At 35.0% G+C, this 12533-nt stretch overlaps 1 protein-coding gene across 1 annotated transcript in view; it reads right to left on the bottom strand.

Annotated features, from left to right (window-relative positions):
* Positions 1-692: 692 nt before the first annotated feature.
* LOC114364657 (xanthine dehydrogenase 1) overlaps positions 693-12533 on the bottom strand; it is a 41983-nt gene continuing 30142 nt past the window's right edge. Inside the window, exons 4-17 of the mRNA XM_028320883.1 lie at positions 7682-7842; positions 6940-7337; positions 6594-6817; positions 6249-6351; positions 5796-5923; positions 5406-5696; positions 4664-4951; positions 4049-4548; positions 3757-3940; positions 3465-3660; positions 2615-3381; positions 2234-2426; positions 1232-1342; positions 693-912 (exon numbers count right to left, since the gene is read on the bottom strand). Coding sequence (XP_028176684.1) covers positions 842-912; positions 1232-1342; positions 2234-2426; positions 2615-3381; positions 3465-3660; positions 3757-3940; positions 4049-4548; positions 4664-4951; positions 5406-5696; positions 5796-5923; positions 6249-6351; positions 6594-6817; positions 6940-7337; positions 7682-7842 — 3615 coding nt within the window. The 3' untranslated portion in view covers positions 693-841. The remainder of the gene's footprint in view (positions 913-1231; positions 1343-2233; positions 2427-2614; positions 3382-3464; positions 3661-3756; positions 3941-4048; positions 4549-4663; positions 4952-5405; positions 5697-5795; positions 5924-6248; positions 6352-6593; positions 6818-6939; positions 7338-7681; positions 7843-12533) is intronic.

A 12533-nucleotide genomic window follows, 5' to 3' on the forward strand; every position in this document is an offset into this window, starting at 1 on the left:
AAGGGCCTTTGGTTCCTTTCATGTTTTATGTACGTGAAAAAGATTCAACACAGATTCGTGGTGTCAACATGGTTCGTATTTATATTCCTTATCTTTACAAACTCATCTCTACAAAGTTCTTTCACACTTTCAACAACTTTTCTCAACACACATAACTTGTAATTTATAGTTTGTAACAGTCGCTATGTTCCTTATAACATAATCTAAAGGTGATTAACTTTTGACAACTTCGAAAGAATGATTGTAACACTAAATTAATAAGATTTATTCCCTCAAACCTTACTTTTTAGTAGCCAAAGCTACTAAGTCCCTAAAACCATCCTGACCCTCTATCTTCGAGTGACATCCGTAGGTCGAATTAATAAAAAGGATTGGGCATAACTTTTTGCAAGTTTTGCGAAATCTGAGCTAAGGCGACCCTAGTTTTATTCAATTTGGGAGGCCGACAATCTGGGCCTTTACTGCTTTGGTTGGTTAACTTGAGAAAAATTTGTACAAAAACTTTATTTTATCCACGTTCATAGGAATACCTTTTGCACGATATGATTAGGTAGGTAGGTACGACATTTTTTATGACTGGCACAATTACCAATTACCACAGGGCAATCCTTAGAAAAAGTAACATTATGTCAAATCACATACTTGGATCCTTGATTACTAGGTACAAACGCGTGCTGACTAAAACAGTAAAATAATGTTTTCTGTTAAGCAACAATTTATTTCAGTATTAAATTACGAACTAATTAGGTAGGTAACACTAATTAACATCAAAGCCAACAAAACTTCAATTTTGATATTGCTTTTAGTTAACCATTCGTGTTTGTAACAAAACCAGTGAAGTTTATTTTAACCTAAAATCGTCTAATTTGTGTCCAACAGCTTTGAAGATATTTTCCACAGTGCAAGGATTTTCTGAAAGGAATTAGTATTTTAGAAAATAATTGTCATTACATTATAACGTTTAATAAACTAAAAAAAATGCTAAAACAATGGTGCTCAATAATAATAAATGTATTTGTATTAAGTATGCGGTTTTGCAAGGTTTTAGGTATTTATGCCATTTTAACTCATTATATTTGTCTCATATTTGTTGGTGAAAGTAACAGTTATACTTTCACCATTTTAAAGTGAGTCTCTACTTATGACACCTGTGTGTGGAGACTCATTTTAAAAGGATGCCAACGATTGTAATTTCACCATGTAGTTACGAGTAGGTAGTAAAAATGCTTACCCATATCAAACCATTCGTCTTTATACCCTGCGTCTAGCCTTGCAGAACGAACTGCTTCTCGTATGGCGTGTATTATCACGGTTGCTAGACAAAATGCTGGTTCACCAGTTGCTGTAAGAATAGAAGAGAAAAAGGAATAAGTTAGTAATCACTTTATTAGTTTAGTCATATTATTATAATCATGTTGGTGTTTGATCATTTACAAAAATTTAATTCTTGTTGAGTTTATTGTTTCCCAGTGTTTAGTTTGATGAATGCTGTCTAAATATAGGTACTCGTGCATAGTAACAATGTGACGCGCCCCGCGACGCATCGACAGCCCTAGCACCCAGCACGGAGATTTTGACAACCCTACGGCTGCGCGGCCGCACGCCGCACGGACCGAGCTAATATATGAGACGGCGGCGACCGCGGGCGCCTAGTATTCGCTTCGCATCGCTCGCACGNTAAACTTAGTCAGTGAAACTAGAATAAGTAAAACTATTGTGGAACCTGAATTATAAGTGCCATTGTGTTATTGATTGTGTGTTTCCTTGGTCGAATATCCCTGTAGGCATCCTGGATAGGTACACATCCCTCATCGCAGAAGGCGAACTGGGACTTAGTACTAAACAGCGGGGTGTCAGACTGAGCTAGCTAAGACGCCCCGTTGCAACAATATAAAACAATAGGTAACCCTATTGGTAATGCATTTCTCACGTAATTCGCCGATATAAATGTATTCGTACACTTTTACAACGTTACCACAGTTCGGATGCGACCCGGAATAATAATGAACTACTTCCCTAATAAAATGACTACGGTCCCATTAGGTTTATAAAACGAATCCGAACCGAAGAATAATGAAAAGGAACGAACTTTATAGGATTACGACACCATTTGTAAGTTATTCCTAAGTGCAATGGAAGTATCCATTTCGCACTAAGACTTAAACGATGCAATTCAAAAACTAGGTAACTGTTTTACTACTCCAACGTCTCTTCACAACAGGGAATAACTGACCTTTAGATTGAAGAACTCCAAAATCATTTCTACTATTCCTCTGAAAATATATCCTCAAGTCCGCTGGTATGTCTTTAATGCCAGGAGGTTTGTATGTCCAAGTGCGATCGGTTAACAGATCTCCAGAAGAATCGTCATAAACAAGATGTTCTGAAGTCCAATAGCCCAAGCCCATGGCGAACGAACCTTCGATCTAAGAGAAATAAAAATAAATCACAATGTGTCTTGATCATGATTAATTTATTACTTGAAAAATGAAAATATCTGCCTTGACATAACTTTTAGGGTCCGGGTCTCAAACTTTAGATAGTAGGTATATCATTTATAATAACAAAATTTTCAAGTACGAATGAGTATAGGCAAATGTGTAAAAATACTGACTTGTCCAACATCAATTTCTGGATTCAAACTCCTGCCAGTATCCTCGAGTAAATCGACTCTTCTCACATCTTGGTTTCCAGTCAAAATGTCAATTTCTACTTCCAAAGCGCATACAGCATAAATATCGTATTTTTTTAACTCTCCACCATTATTAAAACAATAAGATTGTTGTAAATTAATGCCCGACTCGTATGCTTTTTGAACTATCTCTTCCCATGATGCATTTGGCATATTTTTCTTGATAGGTTCTAGTGCTTTTGCAATTAATTCACATGCTTTCATTGTAGACAGTGCTATACAGTCACTCCCAATACTACCACCGGTTACCATAGCGTTTGGTGTGATAGTGCTTGAACTAGGTTTAACACTGACTTTTTCAAGAGGCACTCCCAAAACGTAAGCACACACTTGGGCTGCTTTAGTATTAATGCCTTGACCCATTTCTATACCACTGTGTGTAATAGCAACAGTACCATCAGCGTGAAAAATAGAAACTAACGAGTAGAAAGGTCCAAAATACTCTAGTTCATACGTTAGTGGGACCAGCTTCAGTCCTCTCTTTCTCCATCGATTTTGATCATTAAAAGTTTTAATTTCTTCGGTTCTTTCATCAAAGTTGGAAGATTTTTTTAGTTGTTCAATCATATCCGGAATCATTTTGTCTTTTGCATCAATGTTCAATAACCTAACGTCATTTGAATCTTTTTTAACAGTAAAAGCTATTTGTTCCATCATATTTTCTATCATTGCTACACCTTCAGTTGAACCTGTAATAAAAATAAAATGTTAATATAAGAAATTAAGTAAGGCTTTTAAATGCTAAACATTTCCATTAAAAAGCCATACATACATGGGGCTCTACAATATGTTGTTGATGGTGTATCAGTTATGACACTGTTTCCCTCCATGTACCAACTTTTTGAATCATAACCGGCTTTAAAGAATTGTATTAAGAGATAAGTCATATTTTCATTGAATGAAATACCGCTATCTGAATACATCACGTTTTTCAAATATTGGATTTTTCCATCGTCATCAACGCCTATCTAAAAAAAGAAATGTAGATTAAGTCCCATAGTAGGTACACTTTAATATCTTTAATTATTATTTGTTGATATTCTAAGTATTTGTTCATTAATTACCTCATATTTACAATTTGATGATGCACGTTTTCCTACGGATTTCATATTAGTTTCTACAGGTAAAATAAATCTGCACGGTTTCCCTTGAAGATGTGAAACAATTGCAGCAGCACAGGCAATGTGCGTAGCCCGTGTTACCTTTGCACCATAAGCTCCACCTAATCGACGAACGACTACATTTACTCTAAAAATAAATAAAAAATAATAATTAATACGCCTTATTTTATTTCATTTACGACGTAAGATTTATGTTTTAAGTAGCCAGCTAGGTATATCATTGTAACAAACTTACTTATTTACTGAAATGTTAAGGCATTTAGCAATGGCCACATTAGTTAAATCCAGCCATTGTGTAGCAGCATATACGTCCATTCCATCTTCACTAGGAATGACAACACTAGTTTGAGTTTCCATTTGAAAATGATATTGGGAACCTAACGTAAATTCTCCTTTGATAACATGTTTTACATTTTTCCCGATATTTTCAGGTTGAATAACAATATCTTTATGTATTCTTGCCTCTGAGTCATTGGATTTTAAAACATCTTTAATAGTTATTAGAGGTTTTCTATTGGTCGCTGATTTATATTTTACTTTGACTAGTTCAGCAGCTTTGACTGCTGTTTTTTCTCTTTCGGCAACAATGATAGCAGCAGGTTGACCAAAATATTTAACTTCATTCGTGCATAAAACTTCCTCTACACCAGCTAAAAGTGGAATGATCGGAGGGGTAAAGTTATTTATTCCAGGTATGTCTTTGGCCGAATATAATTTGATGACTCCCGGTAATTTCTGTAATCAGTAAGCGAATTTGTATGTATTCATGGTACAAAAAATTTGATGCCTAGGGTATAATTTTGATAGATGTTATAACGCTTGTGAATATTGAATATTGATTTATACTTACTGACGCCTCTGAAATGTCAAATCCTTCAATGATACTTCCAGGTGGAGCGTTGGCTTTTACGAACGCACCAAAAACTTCATTATTTTGCCTTGGAAGGTCATTGGCAAATATGGCCTCTCCACTACACTGTACTAAGCCTTCCATTTTAGGTATTGGTTGATTAACAGGCCAAACGGTTTTATCAGTGTCATATATTTGGGTTCCATGAGACGTAGATCGTTTCATTGCTTCTCCCCCTGATATGTATTTTGGATTTACTTTATCTTTTGGGCATAAGAATAGTATTGCCTGAAAAGATTCAAATTATTTATGTAGTAACTGCTAGGTATGCTTTTATTTTGTTGGAGGGATATTAGGGTCTGATAGCAAATTTTTTTTTTATCCACAACGAGGAAGCTTTGGCCTGTATCTCACCTGATGGTAAGTGACGATCAGGCCGAAGGTGGAAGCGAGCTTCACCCGGAATCCTCACCCACGGAGGAACTGGCTATCTTACCTCTAACTGCCGGAACACAACAATGCTGTTAACATTGTTGTTATGGCGACAGATTTAGGTAAGATGGTGGTAGCTAGCCAGGCGGACTTAGAACAAGCCCTACCACCAACCAAACCGAACAGAAAAATCTGCCCCCACTGGGAATTGAACCCGGGACCTCTGCGTCTGAAGCAGGTGGTCTTACCACTAGACCACAGAGGCGGTTACCTACAATTTTGAACTCTATCATAATGTGACAAAACTTACTTTATAAAAAAGGGTCACTGCTAACATACGTCTGTAATCAGAAGAAGGCTCCGGTGGAAAGTCTTCAGGAACTACTTCGTCGTAAACCGTCTTCAAAGCTAGTTGTAAAGTTTCTTCTTCGTAAAGATCTTTCCCAACTAATATTGCTTCAGTTTTCGAAGCGTGTATAAAAGTTTTGGAAATGTTTCCATAGACTATTCTGGCTCTTTTGACTTTGCTTGAATTAGGTTCACATTGAAATAGGAAACCAGCATTGACGACTGCGTGTGCGTTTTGAGATCTTGGCATAATCTGGAATTTGATGGAATTCATTTATTATGGACGAGTGAAGTAACTTTTAAGACGATAAATCATTATATTTTTAATAAAAATATTACAGAACACGTCTACCTTGAATGTTTTTACAGCACAGTACTGAGAGAGCGGCGGCAAACTTATGGAAAGTATTATCTTCCCTTTCATCTCGCTTGTCAAAAACTCAGGAAAAGTTACCGTTGTTTGTTTTCCATTTCCTTGCGCTATTAAAAGTCAACAAAGGATTTGTCTTCAGAAAACTATTTTACGTTACCAGCAAATAATATTTTCAGAAGATTTATTGCTTCAAGGTTGTATTTTAAGTAAAGTAGATTGTGTAAATAAATAACTGTTAGGTAATAAAAATAAGCCTATTATTATTATTCAACCATTTCTCTCAAAAATAACTAAAGAAAAGCGTTTTCAGATCTATAAATAAATAAAGAGATCAAAAATAGGTGTCAAAAGAAACGAGACGACGAGATCATATTAGTTCAGGATAAAGATCAAAGCAAATATCTCAGTTAAAAAGTAGCAAAAGTAAATTACCTATAGTAATCATAGCTCCAACGGTTTCAAATAGCAGAAACAAGTCCGATGGAAACTCATTATTTTGATACTTCAAGTGTAAATTTCCACCGATAGTTCCAATCTGTGAAAAGACAATAATAATCATCACGTAATATTTTTTACCACTGGCAATTTCAAGTCAATGAAACTTAGGATTCTGATAAAGGTTGGGCAATTAATTTAAGATGCTGCGGAAAGACGTTTCTCAGAGATCTTGTTTCCACATTATTTTTGTAATATCTTAGTTATTGGAGACACCACAGACAATGTTATTAATTGCTGCCTTATTATTACTTTATAATTATTTAACTCAGAATTACTTACATTTCGAACCGGCAAATGAGCAACTAAATCCATGTGATCATAAAGCTGTTTCAAATATAAGAAGTCTTGGCTATCAGTAGAAAACTTTATGAACAAATTCATCATGTCTGACAGTGTTATCCCAGCGCCCAGTACAAGATTAACATCAACGTAGTAATCTTTCAGTTCTTTTACATTGAATATGTCTATGACATTCTTCGGGTACTTAGACACGTGGTACACTCCTGAAAATTAAATTTTACTTTCATATTCAAATCTTCCAAGAAGCTACAAAAATGAAGAAACACGTAAAGCTTCGATCATACCGTGGAGCAAAATCTAATCATACTTAGTATTATTATCATACCCTGTCCTGTGTTGCCAGCAATAAGTTTATAATCCCCGTTTTCCATTATTTTGAATATTTCTTCCAATTTGTAAACTTTGTACCATTTGTGAGTCCCACAATCTACCACGATTGTCTCAGCATCTCCTTTAGATAATATGCACCATTCTTCATTACTAATTCCATTTACATCTTTACATTTATGCTTGCAAGATTCTTTGCAGTTGACACCGCATGGTTTCAAAATAGCTAAGTCTTCTAAATCTACAATTTTGTCTAATAACTTCTGATCAGCGTCTTTGGCGAAAGATTTAAATGCATCGGCGATAGGTCGGTAACCGGTGCATCTACAAATATTGCCAGCAAAAGAGTTTTCGATTTCTTCCATTGTCATGTCTTTGCCTTTTGATTCATGTAAGCTGAAAGATGGAAAAACAAAATTGGTACCTATTTAGCATTTATATTCCCAGGATTTTACATGGTGGTATTTATTATGGTTTATTGTTACTTCTACAGTAATAAACGATAGTGTTTTATACGGATACAGATTTAATGTGTTTACGATGACGTAACCAAGTATGTATGAACATACGTTTAGTGATCGTGGGTAATTTTTTGTTAGTCCTCGTAGATTTTGTACACTCACGCTAAATATTAAATATTCAACATAGAACTCATGCACCCTTCTGCTGAAATACTCGTATGATCTGAGTAGAATTCTAGGGCAAGGCTTTTATAATAATAAAAAAATATTATGTTCTACCTGTACATATTCATAATCCATCCAGGCGTACAGAATCCGCACTGCGTGCCACCAAACTTGGCCAATCTGGTCTGGATGTCATGGTACCCTTCTGTCCTGTTCCCCACCCCCTCCACCGTCGTCACTTCCCAACCGTGGCACGAGAGGACAGAAACAAGGCACTGGAAGCAATGTTGTCTTTATTAGGACTTCAATTCAGAGTTTTCCGGAAAGTAATTAGGGCACGGTAAAGAATGCAAACCTCTTTTTGTAAAAAATATATCAGTTTGGTTAAACGTTTCGAATTTTGAGAATTTATTTATATTGGCAGTACCTAAAAATGTTGCATGACATTTCATCAGGCGCATAATTAACTAAAATTGCTGGCTCATTATGAATAGAAGTTTTTTTTTTATTAGCGGCCATGCTGTAAATCCTGGCAACACAGGAGTTGCAGCGGTGGGAACGTGAGGTGGGAATAAGCCCGTAAAAGAACACAAAAATCTTAGTCTTTCTAACTTACTTACCTGCCATTCTCTCTAAGTAAAAACTCACAATCGTAATATCTTTTAAAAATACGTACCTAAGTAATTATTCCTTACGGAAACTTACAAATTAAAATTAATTGTTATCCTAAGGTAACACAAAATATATTAAAACATAAGCGCTATAGGTAACAATATTTTTTCCCGTATATTAAGGCCTAAAACACACACAGAGCCGGAATTGGTGAAATGCCAAGCATAGTTGGTTTTGCGGTCAGAGGATTTTGCCGAGCTGATTTTCTAGATTTAAACTCGGAAAATTTAATAATGTCACTTTTGCTATTTGCGCAAGTCCCATACAATTTTCAACATTATTACGAGTAAGTGCGTCGCTCCGAATAGTTTCTGCTTTCTGTATGTGAATAACGATAAGTAAAATTTTATTAAAAAAAATAAAACCGACTCCAAAAAACCTACACTAAAACGTAGAAAAATAATTACTAATTACCTACTTATTTATTAGGACGAATTANGACATGCAATTTTTAGTTTTACAAAGATAATACGATAGAGAATAATACAAAGTAATAAAAACCACCTATTATAGGGGCATTTTTTGGAGAAATTTATCAAATAACCAAAAAAACACGAATTTAAAAGCAGATTTTTTTCAAAAAGTATAATTTTTTATTATTTGTTGGCATTTTTAGTGTATTTTATGTATTTTTATAGTATCGCCTGTTATTTAGCATTATTACTGTTTTTATTTTATCAGGATATACCTCTTACTTTAAAAGTTATTAGGTTTTCTTTACAATAAGTAATTGGAAGAAAAAAAAATCTATAAAGAATTAAAAATTATCGCAAAAATTGTTTGACCTCTTTTTTGTCGATAAAAATAGGTCTAGTTTCATATATTTTCATATGTACACTTTAACGTGACTCACACTGTAGGTATACGATAGTGGCAGATAGAATCAGTATCCAAGTAAAATATTTAGATTAGTGCGAGGGGCTAACGTGACTATTATTACTAAAATAACCTTTAAAAAAAAGTAAAAAGTATTTTATTGCCAACAAAAGGTTTAATTTAAGTAATGTACGTACATGGTAGCAATCCCGTCAGTAATAGACAGTTCTAGCGGCTGCCACTACTTACTTACTGTGCTTTTATCGCGGCAGGGAAATTTAACCTAGTCGGACTTCTGAATTTTGATTGTATTTTATTTACACCAAGTTGTTTAAATGATTTTTTATTTTGAATAGGTTCTCAAAACTTAATTACTTAAATCGAAAATTAGTTTCGAGTTTAGGAAAAAATTAAATCGCCGTTGGTGGCCTCGCGCAGTTCACAGTTGCCTTATTAAATGCCATGGTCATCCATTTAGTCTATCTTCTCCTTAAGTTTGGCACGCACTTTTTGGGACACCCTGTGTATTATTTAAATAAAGAGACCCATGAAAGAAGAAAAATATCTGCAATTTCAGCATTTCGCTTCACATTAATCATGGTCGGTGACGGTAATTTAAATTCCTGTAGATTCGCGCGCCTCGACATTTTTTTAATGTACCTATCCATCCAGGCCTGTGGGTCTAGACAAAGTGCAAATTATAATCGCAAACCAGTCGAAAAGTGGTCGAAAAGCCCCTTTTTTGTATGGAGTTTTGACGGATTCGATTTTCGATTCGATCAAAAAGTGCGTTTTGTCTAGGGGGGCTGGAATCCCGTCTATTGGCCAGATTTGTTATCTAGGTTGTATGAAATCTCCACAGATATGGATTAGAGTAGATACAGCAAGTTGATCGTCAAAGCGTGCCATTCCGATATGTCCAAATGGACATACATGGTCGAGTGATGTTCATGTNTCATTGAGGACTCTAATCGCCCCGAACGTTTTGCAATGAAATATAATATGGGATACCCTCATCCCATATTTAATTATTTCAGACTCGTCACAACTATTTATTCTGCTGATTGAATTCATTGTGAGTTTCGAAACTGTAAACTATCCCCCGGGACTACTCGACCTTCACTAGTTAGGTTTTATTGAAGGTCATAAGGTCATTTATTTTCCGCAAATAGGCTTTTACAGGTTCTTTATTACTACTTTAACCCTACCACTGCTTCGGGACAATAAATGGGCTAGTGCTGAGAAGAAGCAGCGCAAGAAACTCAGTCACCATTCAATCAAACTGTAGATCCTGGCCATAGGTTTTACCAATCGGGATTAGTTCTATTTCCTTCCATCAATTTCAATGTCATTATCATTATGGTATTAACAATACAATATTGCATTATTTTGGCAATAATAATGATGACTGGGCTACTCTTTCTGGTGTACAAGAACTCTAACATAAGGTTGGATAGTATAACTTTATGACAGGGTTTTTTATGTAAGAAAAGAATGGTTGTTAAGTTGTAAGACGAAACGTATTGGAAAACTCTATATCCGATCTTTAAGGTTCATAAAAGGAGAGATGAGGAATGTGGATGTCATATAACTGAGATATACTTACGAGGCGAAAATGAAATTGTGTAGCTTTTTGACATATTCTTATTTCTGAATTATAAACAAAACTACCGCAAATCTACAAAATCTAAAGCTGTGCCCGCGACTTCGTACGCATGAAAATAGTTTGATTAATATTTCCCCTTTTGGCAAAACATTTTTCTTTACTGCTAAAGCCTGGTCCGTGAGCACGTAGAATTTTGTCCAATGACCCCAAGCTACCCATCCTTATCGCTCGCGCGTAATTACTCGTATATTGCTGTCGCGACTGTGCAACGCGCGCCCGCAGTGATTGTGAGACAAAAATATTTTTTTCAAATCAGATCAGTAGGTAGTTCCTGAGATTAGCGCGTTCAAGCGAACAAACTTTCTTAAATAAAACAAACTTTTCAAGTTTATAATATTATGTATCTATAGATTAGATAGAAAGACATGTGACTGTACCTACATAGGTCCAGAAATTGATGAAAAATAAAATTAACATAACTGCTCTAAATGCAACTTAAAGCCTCTTGTTCACAACCCTGTGACACTGTATAGGTATAGAGGATCTACATAAGCTTGAGCGCCAATAAAAACCCAACCTGTGAAGGCCAAGTTTGCTCCAGGGGAATGTTAAAATGTCACTGAACCCGGAAAAGACTGAGTTGAAAACAGAAGGATTTGTAGCTTATAAAAAGGGTTTTTCAAAATAAAAGATGTAAAACAACTATCTAGTACGGTTCATGTTAATATTTGTAAAGCTGACAGCTGTAACTGAATTTCAGTTGAATCCTACTGTTTCTTTTTAGCACGGGCCCATATAATAAAAATAAAAATAACTTTATTGTTACTTATACAAACTTGACCTTCATTGGTTGGGTTTTTATGGCGGTCAAGCTGTAGATCCTGGCTACACAGGAGTTGCAGCGGTGGGAACGAGAGGTGGGAATAGTCCCGTTTATTGTTACTCCCCAAACCGTCTGACCAGCGTGGGGAGTGTAGGCAAAATACTCCATTTGCCTCTGGTAAATTGGAGAGGGTCGTGCTCCTGAGTGAAGACTAGATGACTAATGATGATAATTAATGATATTTTATTGTACACCACAGAAGGTACAAGAAAAAGAATGAAATACACAAAAGAGACGGCAATTAAGCGGTCTTTGTAGCTATGAAGCGATATCTTCTAGATAACTTAGGTTCAGGATAGGTAGTTGTTTAAAATAGATGAGATGTAATTCAAAGCAGTTAAAGATATATCGGGTCGTGTTTATTATGTGCTTTATAGAATCCAAATACAAACGAATGGATTTTGCATTTCCATTTCCATTGATAGTTTATTGCTTTTCAATCAAAGATGAAAATAACCATCTTTTTATTATGTTCAATTTTCCTTATACAAATTGAATATGAGGCTGTGGTATTTAGAAAGATACTGATGGAAGCATATCAAGTTAAATAATGTGGTATCATAAGTATTTGTTATAGGGACGATTTTAGAACAAAATAAAGAAGCTAGTCATACTGGAAAGAACCCTTATTTTTACGGAGAGGGTGAAGATGATTATGTTTTCTAGGAAAAAGGTGACTCTTACTTTACTATACACGATATACAGTGTGAGTCACGTTAAAGTGTACATATGAAAATATATGAAACTAGACCTATTTTTATCGACAAAAAAGAGGTCAAAAATTTCTGCGATTTTTTTTTAATTTTTTATAGATTTTTTTTCTTCCGATTACTTATTGTAAAGAAAACGTAAAAACTTTTAAACTAAGCTAAAACTTTTAAACGATCATAGCAAATGTTGTGATAGGGATATAAACATGCATTTTAAAAACATGCGTTTTACAAAGATAATACGATAGAGAATAATACAAAGTAATAAAAACCACCTGC

The sequence above is a fragment of the Ostrinia furnacalis genome, unplaced genomic scaffold, assembly GCF_004193835.3.
Source record: "Ostrinia furnacalis isolate ACB-3 unplaced genomic scaffold, ASM419383v2 OfSCF7455, whole genome shotgun sequence".
In the NCBI taxonomy this organism is placed as follows: domain Eukaryota; kingdom Metazoa; phylum Arthropoda; class Insecta; order Lepidoptera; family Crambidae; genus Ostrinia; species Ostrinia furnacalis.